The 26974-nt window shown below is 40.2% G+C and overlaps 2 protein-coding genes across 5 annotated transcripts in view; one reads left to right on the top strand and one right to left on the bottom strand.

Moving 5' to 3' along the window:
• Nucleotides 1-272: 272 nt before the first annotated feature.
• Nucleotides 273-14281, top strand: THBS1 (thrombospondin 1). The gene is made up of 22 exons (XM_071427047.1): nucleotides 273-529; nucleotides 693-787; nucleotides 1512-2089; nucleotides 2575-2650; nucleotides 2899-3095; nucleotides 3268-3393; nucleotides 4932-5025; nucleotides 5375-5548; nucleotides 5920-6096; nucleotides 6408-6581; nucleotides 6756-6883; nucleotides 7000-7152; nucleotides 7641-7859; nucleotides 8340-8447; nucleotides 8832-8991; nucleotides 9384-9502; nucleotides 11190-11424; nucleotides 11718-11945; nucleotides 12161-12432; nucleotides 12893-12990; nucleotides 13101-13240; nucleotides 13865-14281. Exons 2-22 carry the CDS (start codon nucleotides 718-720, stop codon nucleotides 13870-13872), a joined length of 3534 nt encoding a protein of 1177 aa, XP_071283148.1. The 5' UTR covers nucleotides 273-529; nucleotides 693-717; the 3' UTR covers nucleotides 13873-14281.
• Nucleotides 14282-23040: 8759 nt separating this feature from the next.
• FSIP1 (fibrous sheath interacting protein 1) overlaps nucleotides 23041-26974 on the bottom strand; it is a 72033-nt gene continuing 68099 nt past the window's right edge. For 2 of the 4 annotated variants that reach the window (XM_071427052.1, XM_071427050.1), the window contains 2 exons: nucleotides 26233-26779; nucleotides 23041-23292 (listed from right to left, as the gene is read on the bottom strand). In XM_071427052.1, coding sequence (XP_071283153.1) covers nucleotides 23270-23292; nucleotides 26233-26779 — 570 coding nt within the window. In that variant the 3' untranslated portion in view covers nucleotides 23041-23269. Of the gene's footprint in view, nucleotides 23293-26203; nucleotides 26780-26974 lie in introns of those variants that run through there. The other 2 variants (XM_071427049.1, XM_071427048.1) reach the window with 1 other exon arrangement.

Raw genomic sequence — 26974 nt, forward strand, 5'->3', positions numbered from 1 at the left:
GAGCGGGCGGCGGGACAGGCGGGTGCCAGGCAGGGTTCACGGCCGCCTGAGGGAACAAGGGCTCCCGGCGGCCTCGCCCGGCTCCCGCTGCCGGCGGGGAAGGCGATGGGAGCCGGGCGGCGCCTGGGGCCGCGGGCAGCGCGGGAGGCCCCAAGGGAGCAGCGCCCCCTCGCGGCGCGGCACGGCCGGGCGGCGGCGGCTCCGCGTCCGCCCGCTCCCCCGGCCCGCGGGGCGCGCCCGCCCCCGCCCCCCGGCCCCTGCGGAAAGTTGTCCCTGGCCCCGGAGCCACCCGGTTCCCGCCTCCCGCTTCCTGCCCCGCCGCCGCCGATTGGCCCGCCGTGCGCCCAGGAATGCGAGCCATCCCTTTATAGCCGGGCGCGGCGGCCGGCGCCCGCAGAGTCCCGGCAGCGCCGCTACAGCTGCCCGCCGGTGCTCGCCCTCCCGCGCCGGGACAGTCGGGGCCGCCCGCGGATATTGGTCGCCGGTACCCAGAGACCGGCGCTGACCGCCCGGATCGCTCTTGCCGCAGGTGAGTGCTGAAGCGGCTCCCGCCGCGCTCGCTGTCCCGTCCCAGGGCGGCCGGGGACACCTGCCCCGTCCCCGCTGCGCAGCCTCCCTGCCTGCGGGAGCCTCGCTGGCGCCGGCCGTGGGTGCGACGGCAGCGCGGTGACCTTCCCCGTGTGTGTCCCCAGGCTGCTTCAGAGACAGACCTTTGCCATGGGGCCAGCGACTGCTCTCTGCCTCCTTCTCCTCGTGCTCGGCGGATCAGAGACCAAGCGCACTGCAGGTAAGGCCAGCTCTGTGCTGGTACCGGGGACAAAAATAAAAAACTTTGGTGCCTGTGTAGGCAGATGAAGTTGTGCTCGGTGGTAAAGAGCTCCAAAGCTCTCAGTGAACAAAAACGTTTTAACTTGAGCATCAGCTAGTTGGGAACAGGAAACTTCTCTCTGGTGTGGAATTTGTGTAGCCTTCAGAAATGGGAACGCAGAGTCTCCAGAACTCGAGCATGAAGCTTGTCTACCTCTGCGCTGAACAGAGGGAAGGAGAAACATGGTGTAGGAACTGCCTGAAGAAGGAATGGGGTAGTAGGCTGCCGTCTTGGTGACATAGAGAAGCTGCTACTGTGCTACTGTCACTCAGCTAGATTATCCAAACTCACTTTGACATGTCCTAGCATAGGAATATTGCCGACCGGGCTTTGCTGTCTATTTCTGTGCTGCTAGAGTGTAATGAGGTGCCAGAATGGCTGCTACCTTTGTGTGTCAGTCAGCGGGTACCTGGCACTCCTGTGCCGCCGACTGGCTCCTGTACAAGAATGCACATGTAGTGCTGCACAGCAGCTCCTGGTGGGACTGCTGCACCATCAGAGCTACTGTCTGTGCTCTGATGTGAGGCACTGTGCCTTGCACGATGTGCACCAGGAGCCAAAATGTTAAGTAGTCCTGGGAGATTTACACCTACTCAGCCTCTTGTCCTTTTCTCATGGTGCTTATCCTGATCTCTCCCTGCAGAGTCCAGGAATGATGATAACAGCGTCTTCGATCTCTTTGAACTCATTGGCTTCATGAAGAAGGGAGCTGGGCGCCGGGCCCCCGGGGTGTACCTGGTGAAGGGACCAGAATCCTCCAGCCCTGCTTACCGCATTGAAGATGCCAGTCGCATCCCTGCTGTCCCTGACTCGAAGTTCCAAGACTTATTAGATGCCATCCATGCTGAGAAGGGTTTCATTCTCCTGGCCACTCTCCGGCAAGCCAAGAAGAGCAGAGGCACACTGCTCTCTGTGGAACAGAAAGATGGCTCTGGTCATGTCTTCAGTCTAGTATCAAATGGGAAGGCAGGCTCCCTGGACCTGAGCCTTTCTGCTGATGGCAAGCAGCAGTTAGTGTCAGTAGAGGATGTCTTGCTAGCTACAGGACACTGGAAGAATATCACCCTGTTTGTGCAGGAGGACCGAGCTCAGCTCTATGTGGGGTGTGAGAAAATGGAGAACGCTGAGCTGGACATGCCCATCCAGAACATCTTTACTAGGGACCTCGCCAGCAGTGCTAGACTGCGTATTGCCAAAGGCGGAGTCAATGACAACTTCCAGGTAAGACTTTCACTTACGTTTTTGCCTAGAATTTTCAGTCATCTGTTTTGAAGGTGCATTACCTACTCAATGAGCCTAAACAGCAACAAAGAACTCTAAAGCTGCTAAAGTTTACTAATGGAGTTTGAAGGGTAAAGCATTAGATTTGCAGGGATGGAACTTTCTGCAGCAATAAGAAGGCACTGAAGCTTCCAGACAGGTAGTTGCAGCTTCATTGCTTAGCTTCTTAAATGAGATTCAGAAATCCATGGGTTTTTTCCTTCCTGCCTGGAGAGTCACCAAGTCCTTATGCTCAAGGATAAGACCGTTAGGAAGCAGGGCTGGTTCTCATTAAGGAGAATAGAGCAATATGTTTCACTTGTCCGTCTGTCTGTCGTAAAATTGCTCTGTAAGATCTTGCGTGACCTTCAGTCTCTCCAAGTGCAAGTGGTACTTCTTTCCTTTGCAGTTGCTGCAAGTAGCTGTAATTCTTCCTCTGTCCACAGGGTCTGCTGCAGAATGTGCGGTTTGTGTTTGGAACAACTCTGGAAACTATCCTGCGGAACAAAGGCTGCTCCAGCTGTAAGTTTACAATCTTCTGAGTCCAATGACCTATTAAAAATAAGATTTCTCGTTACGTTAGAAAGACAAGTTGAAACAGAACTCAGAAGTAATGCTGACATGCAAATCCACATTGCATAAGAAATAAGATTATATTTCTGCAGGCACCCTAATGAATCTGGTGGCAGCTGTTTAGCAGGTGTTAGCCTGGAATGATAAATGCATGTGGTATAAAATGCATTTACTTCACGTCTGTTTTTTTCTCTTAGCCACTAGTGCAATCATTACTTTGGACAACCCCATCAATGGTTCCAGCCCAGCTATCCGCACTAATTACATTGGCCATAAAACAAAGGACATCCAAGCAGTCTGTGGATTTTCCTGTGATGAACTAACAAATATGTTTGTGGAACTGCAAGGGCTACGGTCCATGGTTACAACACTTCAAGACAGAGTCCGAAAAGTGGTAAGTGATGGTCAGCTTCATGGTACCTTTCATTAACTAGCACTTAGTGAATTAATTATAACCTGACTTTTGAGAGCCTATGTAAACAGCAAAATATTTGCTTTGACTTTTGTGAAAAAGGGTATTTCTGTAATAAATCCTAAATGTCTTCTTTTTGCTTCTCACCCCCAAGACTGAAGAAAATGAAATCATTGCCAAAGTAGTCCAGATCACTCCTGGAGCGTGTATTCATAATGGAGTCTTGCACAAAAATAAAGAGGAGTGGACTATTGACAGCTGCACTGAATGTACTTGCCAGGTAAGATTCCTCATGTTCAAAAATCACCTGAATATAAACTCATAAGGTGGAATTAACAGATATTTCTAAACTGCATTGTTTGTTAGAAAGAGTGAATCGTACACAGAACTGAGCTTACTAGAAAAGCATTAGAATTACTCAGTTTATTTCATTCTACTGGATCTCTGATACAGAGGCAGCTTCCATACCTTGTCTCAACAGCAGTATTCTAGAAAATTATATGAAACTCTGAAATTATATGTATCACTCTGATACAGCCATTAATGGCTTTAGTTCCTTAATTTGGGGAATGCCTGTATTCTTTACATAAGTCCATCAGTAAACTAAAAGTCGTTATCAACACAACAAATGTATGGTACTATCAGCTTTTCTAGATCTACATTCTGTCCTCACTGAAACTCCTGCTGACTTAGTAGAAAAAGATATTCTAGTACTCAGTAAAGGCACTTAAACTTGTGTTTTCTTTATGTAGAAAATGCTTCTAGGTGTGTCCTATTAGCTTTTGCAGATTATATGGAACAGCAATACCTTTTGGATTTCGGTTTAGCTGTTTAAATCCCTGGATTCACCTGGAAAGATATTTAACCTTTGTGTTTCACTTCTGCTGAATGTTGTAAACATACAGAAAATGTACAGTTTCAGGATTTCTTTAAATTATTTGCCTGTTCCATTTAAGTATACCTTAGCAAACACATTTTAGGATACCAGTCTACCAAACAGTGGGTTAATAAGTATGCCACTCTTTAGAAACTAAAAATCAAGTATTTGTATGTGTGCAATACAAGGCAACTCAAATTCTGTGTCTGCTTCTTTAGCTCACTGTCTTTTGTCTTGTAGTCAGCAAATGGTACTGTAACTTTTGCATTTGCCTTGTTCCTACCAATCTGTTTACTCAATGTTAGCTGCAATTGCCTTAATCTAGTAATTTGCTTGGGGAGATTAAAATAATTATCATGAGAGCATTCTTCTGACCAAACTGCTACCTTTAAGAGGCAAAACTACGGAGTGCCCTTTAGCTCCTATTGAGATTGGGGGTGGGTGTTCTTACCCTGCCTGTTTGGCTTGCAGATCAAAAACCTCTAATTAGAAGTTATAGATTGCACAGCACTTGAGCAGAGTCCACTAAACTCATTTTATCTTTACCATATAATCAGCTTAAATCCATATTAACTGAAAAGAATGTTGGCTTCTCATTCTGTCTTAATTTCTTTGAAATCTGACCTTGTACTTTGGGTATCACATAGTAGTCATTTACTTGAGCCAGCATCTGCTAGCTACTACTGATAAACTTCTGCAGAACCAAAATATTTCTGCTTTTGACTAAAAAATAATAGGTGAGAATGGAAACAAGATGAAGTTTGACTGAAAATACCTGGGACTACCCCTTGTTTTGTATTTTAGCTCTAAATACAAGGGTTTCTGCTTTAGATATGCTACTGAGTCTTAAAGTTCTGCAGAAAAGGTCCCTATTATTTACCCAGACTCCAGACATTGTTTAAATTCTGCTTGGTAACTGTACATCTCACAATTCATTATAGAACTCTGCCACTATATGCCGGAAAGTGTCCTGTCCTCTCATGCCTTGTTCCAATGCCACCGTGCCTGATGGGGAGTGCTGCCCTCGGTGCTGGCGTAAGTACTTACTACTTTCAGAGTCCTGTAGCAGTTGTTCATCTCTAACTAGACCCATGCTGCTCTGCAGTATACCAGAACTGGATATCCAAAGAGAACCTTGTGCTTCTGAAGTAGGTTAATCTGATGTGTCTTTGAGGCTGATCACTTACGTGATACTTGTTCAGATATTTCCTACAATATGTAACATACTGAAATGTTTGAGTTCATGGCCTTTATCTTACACAAAGAAGGAAGATGAATGTGGCTTCTGAGGACAGTGGTGTCCTTTTTTGCAGAGAGAGGGGTGGGAGAAAAGGTATGGGAAAGCATCTACCTGGAGTCTACTCAGAGCTGTATCTCTCTGCAGCTAGCGACTACGCAGATGATGGATGGTCTCCTTGGTCTGAATGGACCTCGTGTTCTGTGACCTGTGGTAATGGGATTCAGCAGAGAGGCCGATCCTGTGACAGTCTCAACAACCGCTGTGAAGGCTCCTCTGTACAGACTAGGACTTGCCACCTTCAGGAGTGTGATAAGAGATGTAAGTACTTAATCTGCTCATGCTGCTAGTAAAACAGAGGCTGCTTTTATTGGCTCAATGTTAAAAGCAAGGATTACCATGTAGCTGTGCCACTGGCATGGATCCTTGGCTTCTAGCTTTAAGGACTTGTTAATACAAGGTGGAGGGGAGCAGATAGTTAATGCAGTAAACAGGCATGTTTGGGCACTGCTCCCAGGATGAAACGTGATGCCAGTCTAGGTATGAAATTTCCCTAGTTGCAAAACTTGATCTGTGACAGTCAGGAGGCTATCCATTCCACATGGAGTCTTTGGTCCTGGTACTGGCTATGTTCTAGGTGCTGTACAGCTGAAGTCTTCAGAAATTATGAGTAACAGAAATCTCTCTTGTAGTTAAACAGGATGGTGGCTGGAGTCACTGGTCGCCATGGTCATCATGTTCTGTCACTTGTGGCACGGGCATCATTACTAGAATTCGTCTTTGCAACTCTCCAGTACCACAGCTGAATGGCAAACCCTGTGAGGGTGAAGCAAGAGAAAACAAAGCCTGCCAGAAAGATCCTTGCCCAAGTAAGTGTGTCCTAGTGGTAACTAGTAATTGGTAGCTTAGTGAACATTCTGAGTAGTTACTTAGTAAGATTGTTCTAATATTCTTCTTTCTTCTCTCTTTAAACTTAGAGGTGTGCTATATGAAACCTCACAGGTTAGTTTCAGATGAAACTATTTTTATGCCTCTTCCATGGAGTCCATTTATTCTGTCATTTATGTCAGAACAATGTCTGACCTGCTCTCCCTACAAAAGTAAAGTCCTCAGTCAGGTAGAAACTCGTTGTAGCACTGAATTAAAGCTATACATGTTTTCTATCTTCTTCTCCCATTAGTTAATGGCAACTGGGGACCATGGTCTCCATGGGATGCTTGCACAGTGACATGTGGAGGAGGACTTCAGAAGCGAAGCCGTCTCTGCAATAATCCTGAGCCTCAGTATGGTGGGAAGACTTGTGTAGGTGAAGCTAGAGGGACTCAGGTCTGCAACAAACAGGACTGTCCAATTGGTGAGTATCCATTTGCCCATAAACATCTGAAGGTTGTTGATAATCTTGAAAATACCAGTGTAAGGTCTGCAAACCTCAAGTGCTAGAGTTTTAGACCAGGATATCAGCCAAATACAGTACTGTAGCAGCATGGTAAAGCGTCCTTTATCATAACATCTCCTGCTTGTTTCACAGATGGGTGTCTGTCTAATCCCTGCTTTGCAGGGGCTACGTGCACCAGTGCCCCTGATGGTTCCTGGAAATGTGGGGCCTGTCCTGCTGGCTACCATGGTGATGGTATTCACTGCCAAGACATTGATGAGGTAAGAAGACAGTAGTTTTCTCCTTGAAAGGGAACGAAAGAAAACAGAAAGGGAGGACAGAATCACTGTTTTATAATGCTAACTGTTGTTCTCCTTTATCTCAAACTCAATTTCAGTGCAAAGAGGTTCCTGATGCCTGCTTTGTGTTCAACGGAGTGCACAGGTGTGAGAATACTGAACCTGGGTACAACTGTCTGCCTTGCCCACCACGTTTCACTGGAACACAGCCATTTGGTCGCAGTGTTGAGGATGCCATGAGTAACAAACAGGTATTGTCAATTTGAGAATTGTTCTGAGTTACAAAATCTCACCGTTTCTAAAAACCAGAAAACACCTATATGTTCTAGGCAAAAAAGACTTGGAGCATTTAATAAAACACCATCTTCTGTGGTTCAGAACAGAAGAAGCATTGATTAATTTATTTTGAAGATCAAAATGAGTTTTAAATATCATTATCCTCCTCAGCCATGAAGGGGTCAGAGGTTACACATAATTTTAAGAGTAACTCAGGAGTATTCACTAATGATACAAAAGTATGTGCCTCATATCTTAGTGCTTTGTTCCATTTAATAATTCATAAGGTTTGAACAAGAAAAATAATTAGTACTAAGGCTGGTACTGGAGTTGAGGACTGGAAGAAAATCATGTATGAGGCTTTTTTTTTGCCTGATTGATTAGGATGTATTTGAATCTTTGGGGGAAAAGTGAGGGATAAAACAATGTTTTCAGTGGCTTTAAGTTCTTTGTGGTCCTCTAGGTTTGCAAGCCACGTAATCCATGCACAGATGGAACACATGACTGCAACAAGAATGCCAAATGCAATTACCTTGGCCACTTTAGTGACCCCATGTACCGCTGTGAGTGTAAACCAGGCTATGCTGGCAATGGCATCATCTGTGGAGAAGATACGGACTTGGATGGATGGCCAAATGAGAACCTGGTTTGTGTTGCCAATGCTACTTACCACTGTAAAAAAGTAAGTTTATCCTCTTTTACCATCTGCCATTCTAACAGCCTAAGCTGTTAAACTATTCTCTCAGCAGATAACCTAGGGATAGAGGAGGTGTAGGGATACCATTGTCAAGGCATTGCTGGGAGGTTCTTGCTGTTGGTGTATTGCTTTATATATTCTTGTGATATGGGAAAAAATGAAGCCTGATGTAAATGTTGTAAATGTTCTAGGAAGATTCTAATTTAGGCCATACCTATATCAGCTTTGTTCTGATAGCAATCTCCAAGGGAAGAGCAGCAGGGTAAGATTCTCAAAAACAGCCCAATCTTTATTTTAAAAATTACTTATCACTGTAATGACTAGTTTAAATTGAGAAAATTGCAGTAAGGCTACTCCTACTGATTGAGGTGTTACAATTTTGCCTAATTATTGGATTTTACCTGCTCAAATCCATATTGTAATAATACCAGGAGTGAACATCTCTGTGTACTTCTTTCTTTGTAGGATAACTGCCCTAATCTGCCTAACTCAGGGCAGGAAGACTATGATAAGGATGGGATTGGTGATGCCTGTGACAGTGATGATGATGATGATGGCATTCCTGATGACCGGGTAAGAAACAGAAAGGAACAGCCTTTGAGAATGTGGTTTTCCCACTCCCCCTCCCAAAGCTGGGGTATAGCTTCTAACCTTAATCTTAAGAGAGGACCATAGGAAATTGCTGGCAATGACAGCTATCCTAGAAACCTTAGATATGCATAACTGTGCAGACAAACTTTCTGCAGCTGTTTGAGCTTTGGAAGTGCATTTTCATTTTTCAATCAGCCATTCATACACTCATGCCAGCAACAGGGTGTTTTGAGATAGTAGCATCTGAGTTTTAACTGTTTCCCCACCTTTCATTTCTTCTTTCATATAGCAGTACAAGCATAAGCAGAATCTGGTTAAAGCTTTAATTTGATTCATTTTAAAACTTGACTTTTCTCATTTTTGCAGGACAACTGTCCATTCATCTATAACCCACAGCAGTATGACTATGACAGGGATGATGTTGGTGACCGCTGTGACAACTGTCCCTACAATCACAACCCTGATCAAACTGACACTGACAACAATGGTGAAGGAGATGCATGTGCAATAGATATTGATGGAGATGGTAGGTGGCCTCTGATTACTTCTTTAGATGGTTTTCTAATCAGCCATAAATCAAATGAACACAATGTAATCCTGATTTCCTACCAAATTTCATCCCTGAATGCACAAAAGTTCCCTTGTGGTGGTTTCAGGACATGAAGGCTACTGAAGGAACAGTTAGGGCTAATGGAAATTCACTCTGGAATATACAGATTTTGGCACAGTTCAATTCTAGCTCCACTCTCCCAAGGCAATAGGAGCAGAAGTCTGTGACAGAGCTAGTGATGAGTCACATTTCAAAGCTTTCAAATGCTGCTCAAAATGCTTTAAAAAAGGTATCAAGAAGTGTGTGGTGGCTTTATACAGTCCTTTGCAGCATGTAGATGTCTGATTTTCATTCATGAACTTTTACAGGGGTGCTTAATGAAAGGGACAACTGCCAGTATGTCTACAATGTAGACCAGAGGGATACAGACTTGGATGGTGTTGGAGATCAGTGTGATAACTGTCCACTGGAACACAACCCTGACCAGGTAAGGGATTTGAATTATATGTAAGTAGAGGACTGATGTGCTAGAAAATACAGCATGTTGTGTGTTGTAGAAAATAATTGAACAGGTTACACCTGAAATTTGACTTGTCACAAATCATTCTTACTACTTTCCAATTTGGTGCCTTTATCAAATAGCATGCCCTCAGAGTCTGAACAGCTGCTAGGTATTTTCTGAAAAGTAGCTGTAGTGAAGATCTGTGAGACTGCTGCATGTGCTTGTCACCTAAACATTTCTTAGGTTTGTCAGTTCTGGTGATCCTCACAGTGAGAATATGAAATACTTTGGGAACATTGTGTGAAATGTGTGTAGTGGAACTACTCTCTTCATAGCTGTAGGGCTGTGTTCAGTTAGACATAAAGCTGTTCTTTAAACTTTGTCGCTAAACTTGAAGCCAACTGCATTTCAGAAGATAATTTTTTGAGCAGAAAGTAGAAGGCAGCACAAGTTGCTTTTCTCTAAGAAAAAGGCATATTCTGACACTTCTAAAATTCACCTTCATAAAAATCCAGGGGGATCCAGACTCTCAGACAACTTACTGATTCAAAAACTGAAGGCAGAAGTAGATTAAGCCTGTGGCATCCTGTCAGTTAAAAGACTAAGTTTAATAGCTTCAGGGACACAACTGGAATGTTTGAAGGGCTAGAAAAGCAGTTACAAATTAGTGGAATGTAGTGTAGTGTGGCCATGTAGCCTAAAAGCAGTGTTACTTGAAGGATTTAAACAGATAATATAAAATGTCTTAGTCATTGTCACTTGCTTTACTATTTCCCCACTTGAGGGAGAGAATTGCTTGAAGATCCTTTGAAGCTGCTGCTTTCAGGAGGATCCTTTCTCTTGTGACTTTGAAATTTTAAGACTCTAATGGCTTTCCAAACACTATTAGGAATCAAGTTCTAGAAGTGGAGATATTAGATTTCAAGTGCCATAATTAGTAGCTAATCCAACAGTGTATGGTATGCCTTCTGTCTACACCAGGGTCACCCACCTGTGCTCACAAGACTACTAGGCTAAATGTGAGGCAACCTCAGGGATGATGGGATTGTTTTTCTTAGTTCAGGAGCTGATTGTGCAAATGACTGTCTAAAAATATGTGATCAGCAAGCACTAACTAACTAACTAGTTAGTTAATGCAGTCTGTCACCAGCATGGGAACAATTGTCTTGACTGACGAATCAGGGGGCATGAAGAGCATTTATGATAGAGAAAATTGAGCTATGGTGTAGAGGATGTAACACTAAGCATTGGTACACTGTTTAATGTTACAGTCTCTACTGACTAAGTACAGAGTAGTCCAACCCTGAATTGGCCTTTGAAACCACATTGCTGCTGCCAGGGAAGGTAGGAGATAAAGCCCCCTGCATCCAATATGGTAGACTAGTGACAGAAGAGACATGTGGCAAAGGCACAAGATAGCTGATGATCACGCTGCTTTCTGATGCTGTGAATTCAAATTAAAACCAGAACAAGACTAAAGTAGCATAAAACCAGTTAGCACAGGCAGTTTTAAGTGTGTATGAATCCACCCACTATATCCATCGTAGCTCTTGATAAAGCAAGCAGAAATCCTGATTAATTCTATGTTTTAAGACTCCTATTTTAGATACCTCTATCTCAGCCTTCTTTAAGTGGCCTTTTAAAATGTTTTGGTTTTTTTCTCCTCTGATAGGAAGACACTGATTCTGACCTCATAGGTGATCAGTGTGACAACAACCAGGACATAGATGAAGATGGTCATCAAAATAACCTTGATAATTGCCCCTATGTGCCCAATGCCAATCAAGCTGACCATGACAAGGATGGAAAAGGTGATGCCTGTGACCATGATGATGACAATGATGGTATCCCTGATGACAAAGACAACTGCAGACTGGTTGCCAACCCAGACCAAGCTGATTCTGATGGTAAGAGCCAGTATCATAATGACATTTTAAGAGAAAAAAAAACAGAATGTTGTTATAGTGCTTCTCAGGAGTAAAGATCAATGTAAAAATGACCACATATCCAGCTTACTCCTAAGTCACTATCAGGCTGGAGTGAAAGGGCATTTATACAGTCACTTCTGTGGCTTCTGTCATGTGTCTGCCAAGTACCTGGGCAGTCAGAGGTCTGCAAGTCAGACTTCAACTCCCAAGCTGTACGACTCAGAAACAAACAGTGGTGGTAATTAAACAGTAAAATTACTTTTGTCCTACAGGTGATGGACGTGGAGATGCTTGCAAAGATGACTTTGACCAAGATAGTGTGCCAGACATTGATGATATCTGCCCTGAAAATGTGGAAATTAGTGAGACTGACTTCCGAAAATTCCAGATGATTCCCCTGGATCCCAAAGGAACATCCCAAAATGATCCAAACTGGGTTGTTCGTCACCAGGGTAAAGAACTGGTTCAGACAGTCAACTGTGACCCTGGCCTTGCAGTCGGTAAGGGGAAAAATTTAACAGGCACTGTTTTTTGGGGTGGTTTGATTTGTGTTTGTTTGCTTGTTTGTTTATTTGTTAGTGAGGGTGAGGGGTGGTTTTGTTGTTTTTATTAGTTAGGGTGGGGGAGAGGAAGAGGACCTAAGTAACTATTAAGGAGTTATTTAAGAATTGTAAAAAAGTAGCTCCTAAAACTTTATTCTTTGATGTCCCCATAGGTTTTGATGAATTCAATGCTGTGGACTTCAGTGGCACCTTCTTTATCAATACAGAAAGGGATGATGATTATGCTGGCTTTGTATTTGGCTACCAATCTAGCAGTCGTTTCTATGTTGTCATGTGGAAGCAGATCACCCAGTCTTACTGGGATTCCACACCAACCAAAGCTCAAGGCTATTCAGGTCTCTCCATCAAAGTTGTGAATTCCACCACTGGTCCAGGAGAACACCTTCGTAATGCTCTGTGGCACACAGGAAACACTCCTGGCCAGGTAAGAGTGGCACTTACTACATGCTGAAGTACTCTTTAATGTGATAACATGAGCACTTCAGTGTAATAACATACTCTTCTGCATAAGGCAGGCTGTTCTTCCAGAAAATTAGACACTTAGAGGGGGCCTGCACATGCTGATCATGTAGGCTTCTTGCCAAATACCAATAACTTCATAATTTTTCCTAATCAAGTAAAATATTATATACAATTAACAAGATTGCTTGCTGCAGACAGACTTCCCAGCAGCAGTGAATCAATTTGTTAGTGGAATAGCTGTAGCTTCCCATTGACCTATTTTAAAAGTAAATTTGAATGCAGTTGATTTCTATTATTTCTATCTTTAGGCTACTACAGAGCTTAATGACTTATTTGCAGCCTTTAATAATATGACACCTTCATGTCAAAATAACTGCTGTGTTATCTCTGGCCTTTGGTTGATGAAAAACATTCTTTCACAGGTGAGAACTTTGTGGCATGATCCTCGTCACATAGGCTGGAAAGACTTCACTGCATACAGATGGCGACTTAGCCATAGACCAAAGACTGGCTACATCAGGTGAGTATCATACTTTTATCTGAAGTAAATATCACAGGAAAAGTGGATGTCTGTGAAAATAAGCCTCACAGGACCTTGTCAAAGATGGCTGAGCTGTTGTCTCTTTGTAGGGTTGTAATGTATGAAGGGAAGAAAATCATGGCAGACTCAGGACCAATCTACGATAAAACCTATGCTGGTGGTCGGCTAGGATTATTTGTCTTCTCTCAAGAAATGGTGTTCTTCTCAGACCTTAAATATGAATGCAGAGGTAAGGATGACATTGCATTTAAGAGATCCTATATAAATGAATTGGTTTGAGAACATAAGACGTAAGAGCCAAGAGAGAAAGTTGAACTGTGATCTTTTGTGGTTCAGGTTCAAATGAGTTCTGCAGGCAGGAACAGGACACCTTGATAAACTCTCCACAGTTAAAATTTTAAATATGTAAAATCTAAGTATATTTCTATTGTGTTATTTCAAAGTATCAGAAATTCCTGTTGAGTTCCAGAAATGAAATACATTTTGACTCTTCTTTGAAGTGCTGATTTGAATGAATGAGCACATCTGACAAAATCTAAGGTAGAAATGCAATATATTGCTCTGAGCAAGTAAAAAGCTGATTTGCTTAAAAGTAAGCAAAGTAGAAGATTGTCCATATATTGCAGTCTTGAAGTTTAGTGGAAGTAAGTGCATACAACTAGTTCCAGCTGTCTTAGTCTTCTGAAATTGTCACTTCATTATGTAATAGTTACATAGATTAGATTATGAAGTCTAACTCAAGGAAGTACCTAATTTCAGTTTTCTCTACAGATGTCTCTGGGCATTAATGACTAGGATATAATCATGCATAATACACAGAAATATTTAAATATACATTTTCCTTTTTTCACAGATTCGTAATCACAAGATTGTTGGATTCAGAGACTATTGAAAAATGCTGGTAATTGCACCTTTTGAAACGTTTAGCCTTACAAATCCTGGGACCATTATATTATTCCTTCCTTTCTTCTTTCTGCATAAATGTGGACTCGAAACACATGACCTGCCTCAAGAGAATGCTTTTGAGAGAATGAAAGTGAGAACATACTTGGTATCTGACCTCTGCTGAAGTGGAAGGAAACAAACGTGTCTTGCAAATGAGAATTGTCGTCACTGAACAAGCACACTTCTTTCAGTAGGAAAGACATTTGTTTGCTGTTTATCACAGTGCAGTGTCACTGCCTCTCTAACTGGAGGTCCCATGGAGTAGCATTTTGTAAAAGAACATCTTTGGATGTGCTGTGGACTACTTAAACTGAAGACCTTTCATTGTGTGGGGAAGAGGGAGTTTGGGTGGGAGGGGGAACTCTAGGTCTTTCTTTATGGGGTAGAGAATTTTTTTAAGGAAGGCTGTGCTACTTTGGTTTACATCCATTTAACTTGGAGAAATTGTTTTCTATGTCATACCTTTCAGATAAAAAAATACCCTTATTCTGTTTTTGGTGAGCTAGATCAGCTGCTGTACTACACAGGACAAAACAGATATCCTAAAACTGATTTTTGTCATGGCAGGAGAGAAAGAGGATAAAAAACTGGATCACACCAGCTTTGGGAGAACTGGGATTTATGATTAGATTCTGTTTTTGCCTGATCTAGATGCTGGCCTTGCTTACCTTCAAATGTGTTCCTTCAGATATGGTGCCAGAAAGCACCACCATCTCAGCTAGACTGTGCTGTCCTTCAGGAAACCAGCACATGCTTCACTTTTTATGGTTAAAGAGGCACAAAAATCATGTAATGAAAACATTCCTTTTCTACATGCCATAAGTGTTTTAAACCCCTCGCTTCTTTAGAGGGGAGGAAAAGGGGCCTGTAGATAAAATTGTAAAATATTTATTTTTGCCTATTCTTGATGTTATAATGACTGAGGGATTATTGATAAAAACAACAAGAAATGCGTCAAGACTATCCACCTAATCACTTTTACAAGTCTTCATGACTGTAAGATTGTAAATACAGATTATTTATTGTCTCTGTTCTATACTGAAACTAGAAAGGGTTTAGTTGAGAAAAAAAAGTCTTGTCTGGAGCAGATAGTGGTGATGTATTTGTTACAAAGAGCAATTTTCCCATAAAGGCTTTGAGGCACAAGGAAGAGTGAGGGTGTGGGCAATGGGATGTTTGTTTTTCTCAGTCTGAGCTCAATGTTGGCTTTTCCTTTCTTTGTGCAAGGCAGTTGGTGTCCTGGCAGGCAACTGTTCTGCAGTGCTAAAATTCAAATCCTTTTCGATAGCAGCAGTTTCTGTCCCATTTATAGCACTAGGGATGAGGGAATGCCATTCACCCTCTTAATGTTATCTAGTGCTGGGAGATGTCTGTGATGCTTTACCTCTGCTCAGTGGGCCAAACCCAGAGCCAGGAGAGCTGCCCTGAGGAGACTGCAGCAGGAGGCTTGAGGACAGCCCTCACTAACCCTGTAACAGCCTCTTTGGGCCACTGCATGCTCAGTTTGGAACTAGTGACATGCAGCTACAAAAGAAGGAATTCATCACAGACTGGACAATTTCAGGAGCTCCTTGCAAAAGAGGGAGAGGCCTTGATGTACATTAAAAGACTGTTTTCCTCAACAGAAGGGGCAGCATCCTTATAATATTTCCTTGTCTTTTGAAAAAACAAAAAGAAATGAACATCGTGAAAGTTTTACGTACAAATATTACCTCATTGTTATGTGACTGAGAAAAACCTTTGGAGCAAGCAGAGTTCAAATGTCTAACAAACTTTAAAGCTACTGTAGTACTAAAAAGTTAATGCTGTACATAGTAAAAATTTCTTTGCAGAAAATGTATTCCCAGAAAGGAAATGGCATTGGAAAAAAAGAGTCAAATACAATTTCTGATGTTGTATTATATTTTTCCTGTCATCTTGTATACCATTGCTTGTATTTTTATAAATTATTTTTCTCATTGCCCTTGTAATAGTTAATCACATAATTGTGTAGATAGGCTATTTAAATAATTTATCATGAAATGCTACCTGTAGAGTTAGTATTTCTATTTTTATAAAAAGTTTGCACACTGAAGATTTTTTTGCTTCCCTCCTCCCAATGTTTTTGCTAGCATAATTTTCTAAGAACATGCTTTTTTGTAAACATTTTTAACTGTTTTTCCATTCTAAAGTCGTGTAAGTTGTACAATAAAGCTTCTTACATACAAAGAACAATAAACCACCAAGGACATTTATATTTATACCTTTGTGCTCTTGTTTTATTAATGTTTTGTAATACATCTCTGGATCACTGATGTATTATTTGTGTCAAATTTGGCTTCCATGCAAGATTTTCTCTGCACTCTACATTACAGCTCTGCTGAGGGAGTGCACCTGAGCTGTTACCCTGTGTGTAACCTCTGGCCCACCTGCAGGCAGTGCTGCAGTCACAGCACGGGCAGCTGGCACCTTGGGTTCTGAAGGCTTCACTTTAAGACTTCCATGCCATGCTGCCCTTGAGGCAACCAGGAGGCAGAACAGTCTTTGAGTGACTGCAGTCATGCCCAGCCAGGCCTGCCCCCTTTCACATGAAAAGAGGCAGCATATTGGCTATTTGCAGGGGCTGGTGCAGCAGACTCTCACAACTGAAACTGCTAGTGTGATCAAAGAGCTGATGCCAGCGCACTCAATCAACTTCTAGGACACGCTGCTAAAACTAAGAATGGTCAAGACTGGCTCCTCGATCTCTGCTTGCAGCAGCAGCTTGTTTTGTGCACCCTTTAGCAAAGCCAGGTGCTGTAACAGGAGTACCCACATGAGAAGGGTAGTGAGGGCATCCTGCAGGTGTAGAAAATTATCCTTTCCATTTTCTTTTCCTGAGGATGAAGACTCCTGTTCTATGTCACTACTCTTTTGAGGGCAGTGCTGTATATTTGAATTTTTTCCCACTGAGAACAAGGAGAACAAAGAGCTCCTGGCCTGTTAGGAAGGGCCAGGAATATCTGCCCTCATCAGTTACAGGACTGTCTGCTTGACTTCCCTGGAATGAGATGGGGTAGTGGGAGTGCACTGTCAGTGCAACCTGTCTAATCTTACCTGGGCCTGGACTACCATTTGTCCTGCAGGTTTGGTCTCTTAATTCTTCTGGCCTCCAAAAGACACTGAGAAGACTGAGAACTATAAAAACCAAAGATGTTTCCAACCTGGAGAAATTCCTTCATTTACTTGCAGGAAGAAGGAGATACCTTAAATCCAACAGTTTTCTGAGCATGTATCTATATCTGGACACATCCATATATGAATATATGTAGGTCTAACCAAAAGTTTGTAACAGAGAACTGCTGCTGCTTTGGGGAAGGCAGCCTTGGCAGCCCATTCCAATGATCTTGTCTGACCATGCCAAACTTTCATGCTAATTTAATGCATGCATGCATGCATTTTTTGGTAGCTTTTCTTGTCATTAGAATAAAAAAGGCAAGCCATATGCTTTGTGTTAATCCATAGCCTAAGTCCACCCACTTGTTACTTGGTGGGTGTGAATACAGTAGGACACAAAAAAAGCTATAGTTGAGGTAAGTTAGGCCTTTACTTGCCCAAAGAAACTACTAAAGAAGAACTAAACGCAAGAACATGGCAGGTGGCCACACTTCACAGGGCAGAGAACCCTGTGGGAAATTTGCTGTTCCCAACCTCCCTGGAGGCTCATCAATGGAACTTGTAAGTGTACCAACCAATGCATGCCACTTCTAGAATTACTTGGTATTGGCCAACTATTTCTGCATAAGTAATCTTTTAATTTCTTGCTATTGTAGAGAACACAATGATTTCCTTCCACAACATGGTCTTCTCAGAGCCCATGCAAAGTGGTCATTTCCTTTGAACATATATTCAACAGGAGTAGTAGTTTAACCAGTAGGTATTCATAAGCTATGAAGACTGAGATAAGTGTAGAAAGATCTGCATCTTAATGACAATAGTGCATTTTTTACTGATATCGGTATGTTTTTTGCAGGGAAGTCCACAGTAAGTGGTAGATTTTCAACATAAATTCATTTTGGAAAGGACTGTTGAGATTGCAGAAGTAAGCATCTTAAAGTATCCACAAGGGAAGTTCTCATTCTTATTTCTCACCTTTTCCAAGGAGAAAAAACTGCACGAAGTTGTATGAAAAGTTAAGCAGAGTTACAGCAAGAGGGAGAGAACTCATTAAAAAAAGTGCTTGGCAAGCAGAAGTCTTAAAGAAAAAAATCTTCCACAGGAATCCATAAAATTAGACAAGTATCATAGAGAAACTTGGATTTTTAAATTTAAACAAATCCCAGGAAGCCCAGACATCATTTGTCTTTTATTTCTCACCTGCCTTCAAAGTGAAGAACTGCTAGCCTAGACAAAACATACAAGGCTAAACTGAGAGCTTCTGAGACTCTGTGTCCATGTCCCTTGATAGCTCTGCTCACAAAATGTGTATGGAGAGGCCATGTTAGTGTTATTGTAAAATTAGGGTAGAATGCCTCTGGCAATGCCCTTCCCACCAAAACTATGCATACCAAATACACAAAGCAAACAATAAAAAACAATGGCAAAGACCAGTATTTCACAAGAAAACAGCAGATTTTTAGGGGAAAAAATGTTCTGAATACAGAATACCTGCCTACAAAGCACTTTAACATTCTGCAAGTTACTGCACACTCCAGAATATTCCAGTTTATTGGGGGTTTTTTAAGCATAAGAGGTATTGCAGATTCAATTGCAAGCAGTGAACTATTTCACATAGACATAAATGACAGGGAGCCTTTTATTCCAACTACTGCATCTGGATTCTAGCCAATCCCTCAATGAAACGTATAATTGGATAAATGTAGGTTATGGCATTAGTAGTATTCAGCTGCCTCTATTCTATTTGAAAAGGAAACAGTTTTTCTGACCTTTAAATCTCACTACAAATAAAGGAGCAATTATTTCTCAATAAGCAAGCACATCTGTTGAAAATTAAATTAAATTAAAGAAAAAATCAATTACTACTTTTCCTAACTTTCATAAACCCTCCTAACTTGTCAGCTTCCTGAGTATCTGCCAAACCACCTTGTCTTGTGTCTGTCCTTCACACGGTGAGACTCCCAGAGGTGAGGCTCTCTCTTCATAAGTGGGGGAGGAAACATGTTTGGAACTCTGGCAAATTTTTCATGTAAAAAGCAAGAGAGAGGGGATCTTTTTAAAAACTGTGCTTAGAAAGCCTTTTTAAGAAGCATAACAAAAAGGTTATATTATTTCTCATATATATCTCATATTATTTGCTAAAATTTTATCCAGCAAATATGGGGGTTTAATAAAATATAAAAATTCAGTAGTCATTGAAATCACAGAAATTGAGTTGCAAACAACTGCCTCTCACTTATCCATCCCTGATATGGAGGTAAAAAGACACTCTTTCAGCACATGAATTCACTGGCATACTTTTTCACATTTCTAGACTAGTCCTTGTTACTCTGATGGCATGTTTAAGCAGCCCTTTCCTCTCTGATCTGTGCAGCAGATAATTTTTGCACAGCCTTTTTTCTCTCTGTGCTCAGCATGCCCACTGGCTCTGCAGGAGTTCTGCTGGGGAAGTGAGAAGGAAAGCATGCACCACAGCTCCACTAAGCAGACACCAGCCCACGTGTCTTGGAAAAAAGCATTAGGCCCAGCATTTTTGTGGGGCGTTTTCCTCTTTTTATTTTTTTTTTTATGACAAAACTGAAAGTTTTTTCACCCCTTGGTAGAACTACTTTAAATTAAACTTGAATTCTGGACATAAAAGAATAATTTCACTCATTTTATTTTTGTCCAGATTCACGAAACTTTTTAACTTTTTTTTTTTTTAAATCAGGATATATATTTTGTCACTACTCTTCGAAATGAAAATCCCTCAACCACTCTACATCTGCACAATAACTGTAAAGCTAGAGTGAACTTCTGACACCATTACAGTATACTGAAATCAATGCTGTAATCCTTTAAAATATCCCACTCAAATGTATAGTATATTTTCTATATTACATATTCAATTAATACACACAATTTATACATGCATATATATATAAATATACATACATAATGTTGATGAAATTGATTGAACCACCTTAATTTTCCACTTTCAGAAGAAAAAAAAATGCAGTTTGCCATTTAAGAGAGCAAACCATAGCAGCATCAAAACATACCCACTGAAGAAAATCAGTATCAACAGTTGAGCACTGGCCACCACAAACACCAGCACTGTATGTGTGTCACTGAGGGGTCTCAGTGACAAAGACAGAATGATTTGGTCCTGTATTGCTCAGCAATTAGATGAATCACACCAGAATCTTTTCTTCATGGCTGTGTTGCCTTCACCAATTAAGTTTTTGGAACAAAGCATCTATCTGTGCTGTAAAATCATTGTGTGAAAAAAGATAAGGAGAGCAAACAGCATAAATTTACATGTACACATGAAACTTCTTGTTCCTCAAACACCTCAAAGCCCAAAAATCAGAAGGATAACTTTAAAAATCAGTGTCCTGTGCTCTGCTATATTTTGGATTAAAGGAGCTAGAGAGGACATTAAAGAAGTTAGTTATCAGAATTTTTTGCCAAATACAACTTATGTTGAATGAAGCTATGTATTTCAAAAAACCTGTTTCTAAATCCCAAGTTAGGCTGCAAAAGAAAATTAATTTAAATATCTTAATCATTACTGCTGCATCACTCCCTGAGGAGAAGCTGCCACATTCCAGTGCAGCTGGAATTCAAGTGGTGGCCCCAATGGAGGGGTTATTGCAGGTCACAACACAGAGTCACTGGAAAAACAAAGAAAAACCTATGAATCCTCCTGGGCTCAACTTTCTTTTTACTCTGGTATTGGTGATGTTTTAGCAAATGACCTTGTCACTATATTTTATATAATATCTCTGTTATTGTCCACCTCTCACTAGTACCATATTTTTTTAAATAATTTTTTTTCCAGCAGTTTTACTTAAAACTGAGAATAGAAAAAGAAAGGAGGGCTTGAATTGATACTTCACCTGTAACATCAAGCAAGAAATAAAATATTCCCAAACAACCTTTTCATATAATGCAGTAGAAAGCAAGCACAGATAAATCTTAGGTCACTAATTTTTTATAGTCTCTGAGCTTTGGGTACTGACCCAACACACCTCTGGAATAGCAAGCCATGAGTGCCAGGTCCCTCTGGCTTGGAGTGACTTCAACTGGTGCAGGGTGCTCAGCACTTCCCATGACTAAAAGTTAGGTTATGGACCTCCTGTTGGAATATACATTTCAAGTCAATATCCATCCAAACTGCTTATCCCTGAAATGCCAGATGCAAATAAAAAGATGCGTGGCTTCAGGAATGTTGTAAATCTTTGTTAGCAACAGTAACCCTTCCTTAAGGGTGCTAGCCAAAGCTTTTTTATAGCAGCAAGAGATTCAAGATAAGAAAATAAAACAAGAAAATTAGGAATTATTTTGTGTTTTTCTTAATGTTCTCTAGATATTATACATACAAGCTTTAAACAGAATTTAGATTTCTTCAAAAACTGCCCAAGCACTTGAAACACTATTTTTGAGAAGGTCTCTATAAAACACAAGTACCATGTGAAAATAACTGGACTGTGGAAAGATTAGAGCCAGCAGACAGTTCTGAATGAATATCATACAGGCACAGAAAATACTCTTAAAAACACTTGTCAGTATTGCTTTAATTATATTTATGCTAAAAAAATTATGACAGAGGCTTAATATTTTTATGGTAAGAAATACATGCAGGTGAGATTTGAAAAGTTCCATGGAAATGTGCTTACAGCAATCCTATGCAGAATATCCACTATGCAAAGGTTTGTTATTGCTGTTGGAGAACAAGTAAAAATATCAGAAAGTAAAAAAAGAAATAGCAAAGACTTCTTGCAAATATAATGTTCCATTCAGATTTTTAACTGAAAGCAAATTGATTACATACTGATCTCTGTTGTAGCCACACAATTACAGCTTCCTCAGAAGTGTGCATCCAATCCTACTGGCAACTCTGTAAATTGGATTAAAATCTGGGCCAATATGTGCATTTATTTAAACACTCATATTAGATGAAGTAAACCCTATGCAAGAACAGCCCATGTATAGTTAATGTACTATCCATACATCTTTTTGTGGTGAATGTTAAATGACTATAGGTATAGGATCTGAGAAACAATTTGTTCTTTTAGGTCAAGAAGTCACACGAGAGCTTGTCAATGGGAAAATCTGTTGAGTCTTCTTTGCTAGAGATCTCTCCCCACTCAAAAAACTTTTAAAAATGAACCATGTTTTTTTAATAATGTTTTCTTATTCTGACATTGGAGCACATGAAATGGGAAACTGGCCATCAGCTGAGTAAATAAGCCAAAAATCAGGAAAAAATACTAGTTAAAGACTAGACAATCAAAAACCTGTAATGAATTGTTCCTATGCTCTCAAACCCAAACCAGCTGCATTACCCTTCCCCCATCACTACACGGTTTCACAACCCAGGAGCTGCCAGGGCAAACTTCTGAATGCCTCCGCTTTTACTCCCTCCAAGCCTTCACCAGGGGCTGCATCCTTCCTCATTTAATTGCATTTCTTAACTCAAAGACATGAATGTTTGCTGTGTGGTTAGCAGTTTTCCCAGACAAGAATCAGGCAGACCTGAGCAGACTAGTGCTGATGTTCTGATCCAGCAGAGCCCTTGTGCAATTCCAGCCTTCAGGCAAACCAGGGGTCCAGCCAACAGACAGCCCCGGGGCAAAAAACTGAGTAATGGGATGCTTCACTGAGTCAGGACCGAGTCAGACAGGCTGCAAGCTCCAGCAAACTGCAGTGAGATAACAGAAGACATGATTTAGCTAACTTTATGAAAAAGCTAGACTCTGTGTGTGTGTATGTGAAGAAAAATGAAATTATTATATATATTTCACACCCTCTCTAATAAAGCCCCATCAGTAAATACTAAAGTTTTGGTTGGCTTTTTGTTTTTGTTTTTATTTTTTTACAAACAAAGACATACATATCTTATCAGACACACAGCTACACAATATCTGTGTACCTTTCTTTACAAGACAGAGCACTCCCAGGAAATTTAATGAAATGCAAGAGTTTATTTTGAAGCCAAAATGCAACAGTATATTACAATGAAAATAATAATTATCTCTAAAGAAAAAATGAACTCATGGAACATTTTCAATTATAATAATTTATTCCCATCAGGTTGCTTGATATGATACTGTATCAGTGCAATATCACTGACAGAGGTTTGGCTACACTTCCAGAAAACAGTTGTGCAGAGAAGCAGATAGTCACTCTCCCCTCAAATTTCAATGTTCATATGATCTGAAAAAGAGAAAAGGAAAAGGTGCTGAGCTGCTGTAAGGACAACATTATTTTCAAGAGCAAAATATAAAAATGGTTTGTTCTACTTAAAACGTAATATAGCCCCTCAAAATAGAGCTGGAAATAATAATTCACTGGCTCATGCAACTGTGAGAAATAACAGCCTTTTCATATCTGCACGTGGGCAAGTCTGGATTCTGTTAACCTCAGTAAACATCATCTATGTTTACAAACATATGAGCTGGGTATAGATTAGTTCTTCTTCCAAGAAGCAGGCATCACTTATCTTTGAAGGAACATGAGAGTTTCCTTCACATATATACATATATATGCATTATGCTAATAATTACGCTTTCCTGAAAATATATATAATTTAATGTATTACAGTAAATCTATGTCACAGACTACAGTACCATAAGGAATGCAAAACTGAAATTGTGCTACACCAGTTTCACACTATTTTATTTGCTTAGCCAGCACTACAAAGAATTTAAACTGTATGTAGAGTGGCCAAAAAATTCAAACTACTTACAGAAGATTATGCATCCATATTTAAATGCCCATTAGAATAAAGACAATAACAAAATGCAACTATGCAAATATCTCTTACAAATTAAAATAACACCTGACACTTCTCATACCTTCATCTGCAGATGTATTTGCCTTAAACTGGATGGCACTTGAATCTCTATTTCTCAATACAATTAGCACATTTAATCATGTCTGAACTAACAAGCAAATTATCTACAGAATACGTTAAGCAAGTTTACAAATTCAATAAATAACACACCCTTTGGCCTATGTCCAGAACTAATTGCTTCAGACAGAACTGAGTCACCTTTGTAGGAAACAAATTAATTAGTTTCTTAGTAAAAAATGAAAAAAAAATCAGGGACTGAAAATTCAGAATACTTCCCCACTCAAAAAAAGAATTTGTATGCAAAAACATCATAAAACCAAGATGCTTATTAACCATACAGGTTTGAGCTCTACAGGATTAAACATTACTCATCATCTATTTCAGTCACTAGTGAAAACAGGTAATCAAAATACCCCATTACAGGATATTTCAGAGTATGACACATATGATTTTGACTCAAAGATATTTAAATTATTATGTGATAAATGTTAACACATTCACCTTGTAGGCTTCTACAATGAGATGTCCCATATGGAAATCCACTTAATATTGAAAATCTCCTTCCTCTCTTGTGCAATAAAATTACCTCACAGTGACTATATCTATAGTTACCTGCTCACTTCACTACCCAATGGTCACAGTGCATCGGGCTTTCCTTGATTAAACACATCCCTTCTTAGAACATATATATATATATATAAATATATATATATAATGGGATTAATCATATATACAGATATATATATATATATACATATATATATATATATACATATCTGACCATGCTACATCTCTTCGGACTAAAGGAGAATTTTAACTCAAGTGAAGGCAGCAAGTCACTGAGTTTTCCTCACTGTTGGTTGCCAAAGAGGCCTGGTGGTGCAGTGTGTAATCATGTTACTTCTGCATGAGATCAGGCTGTCCCTGCAGAGGTGATCTCTGTGGTGCTCCCCATGGGCACCACTGCCACCCTGCTCTCCTCTGGGCAGAGCACTCTCTTCCCTTGCCTGCTCCTCTCATGCCTGCATCTACATGAAGAGCAAAGACAGCTTGTGAAGGTAGCTGATAAGTAACCTGCCAGGAAAAAAAGCCAAACCAAAACCACCCAACCTTTCCTACAGGTACTATTTCTATTTTCTTCATGTAGAAGTAGCACTTAAATCTCCTAAGGGGAAAGTAGTGCAGGTAAGTATGGATATCAACTTTGTCCGGCAGTGTAAAAGCAGCGATACCAAGACTTTCTGCATTCTGACAAGGCAGAATCACTTTGAAAAATATTAAAATTCCCATCATTGTAGAAAGATTAAGTACAAACAATCAAAGAAAGTGTTGTGATTATAATTATGAAATTAACATAGCAGGGGGATATTAGAATGTTCTTAATTACTGATATATGTGAAAAAACAGTTTCTCTAAATCCAGAACAGATAACCAGTATAACAAAGACCAATCAACAACCATAGCAAAATGTATTGATTTCTAGTAAGATGAGATTCTAGCACTAGAATCACAAATTTCATACTGTCAAAACTTTTATGAAAAAATTAAAGGTTTACCTGCGTAAAATCTGGCTTATTTGAACATTTGGCCTTCCAGGAAGAGAATTAGTCTTAGGTTAAAAATCTAAACATATATTTAGATTACAATATCACTATGTAATTACATATGAGTAAAGAACATAAAAAAACAAGAGACATTTCCACAATTGTTTTATAATACCAGACAGAGATTTTTTTTTTTTTTTCTGGTTAAAGTCTATTCTTTCTTTTACCAAAGTAAAAGTAATTGTTCAGTATTATTAATTTTGGTATCTTGTGTGTGTAAATTTGAACTCCCTAAAAGCAGTTTATTATTATCTTTCATATAGCCAGGTCATGTCTGTTTCTATATGACCAAGTTTACCTTACTAAAAACTTTCATGAACCACTTGGATTTTAGTGTGGATTTTTGTACCAGCTACTGGGAGAATATTTGCTCTCCACAGAACAATGAACATGACTTTCTACTATCAAAAAGGTAATCCATATGTGTTTTCAGCACTGTTTTCCAGCTGACAGAATTAATCAACATCAGTGATATATTTCATAAAACTCCTAGTCAATTATTTCAGGGTAAGAATTTTAACAAACATTCTGTTATTTTGTGTGTATTAGTTTTGGCACAGTTTTATGTTTTCTAAAAGAACATTCTTGTCCCACCGTAATAATCAGTGTGTATTGGTGCATACCTTTGGTGAGAACCTGCTTAGGTTTTTTCATTATAATCAAAAGCCTATTCTAAAGGGTTGTTAAGAGTCTCACCTCCTTTGGTTTGCAGTGGTATGCTGAGAATGTCAGCCTCTGTGCATGGCTCATTGTTCCTGCTGATGCAATATAATGGTTCACCCAAGAAAGAAGGTTTCTTCAATCTTTTTGTGTTGAGTGCTCTTGACATAAAGTAACCTTCAGTAATACTCTTATCTTCCATCTTCTGTAAACCTTCTAGGTCATCAGGTTCCTCTGTTTGGGCCAGTGAATCCTTTGATAAGTGACTACCAGCCAATGCTTTGCTGGTATAGTAGCCAGGGATTTTGCTCTCTGCATTAACACATAAGCTTTTGTCTCCCAGTCCAGCCTTTTCCTGAGCCATTAACATCCCTACAATATGGTCTTCAACTAACATTTTGGAAAGACTAGATGTGGAGTGAAGAGTGGAGTCTTGACTTGTGTAACAAGGGGGACTTAATCCAAAAGAAAGAGATTCCTGAGACTGTGGCATGGTAACGTTACTTATTGTTCTCTGAGGCTGCATACATTCTTCCAGAAGGGTCTTAAGCTGCTCTTCAGAGAGGCTCATTTGTTCTTCAGTCTGAAAAAAAAAAAGGCAAGAATTTCTTCTGTCAAAATATAATTAATGAAAAGCAGTGCCATAAAACAGCTTGAGAGATACACTGGCAGAATCCTTAAACAAATATCAATGTCTTTCAATTCAAACTGAATTTAAATATGAATTTCCATAATCACAAAATTTATGCAGCATCCTCACTAGGTTCTAGATAGATTC

The sequence above is a fragment of the Agelaius tricolor genome, unplaced genomic scaffold (assembly GCF_023055355.1).
Source record: "Agelaius tricolor isolate 1412-34295 unplaced genomic scaffold, bAgeTri1.0.p SCAF_5, whole genome shotgun sequence".
Taxonomy (NCBI): Eukaryota; Metazoa; Chordata; class Aves; order Passeriformes; family Icteridae; genus Agelaius; species Agelaius tricolor.

What these genes read in the sequence shown, in the direction of transcription:
- THBS1 (XM_071427047.1), top strand. Translation starts at nt 718, where the DNA reads ATGGGGCCAGCGACTGCTCTCTGCCTCCTTCTCCTCGTGCTCGGCGGA. An exon ending in TCAGGAGTGTGATAAGAGAT is followed by an intron (nt 5,549 to 5,919) that starts GTAAGTACTTAA and finishes TCTCTCTTGTAG; the next exon opens with TTAAACAGGATGGTGGCTGG. An exon ending in CAAACAGGACTGTCCAATTG is followed by an intron (nt 6,582 to 6,755) that starts GTGAGTATCCAT and finishes CTTGTTTCACAG; the next exon opens with ATGGGTGTCTGTCTAATCCC.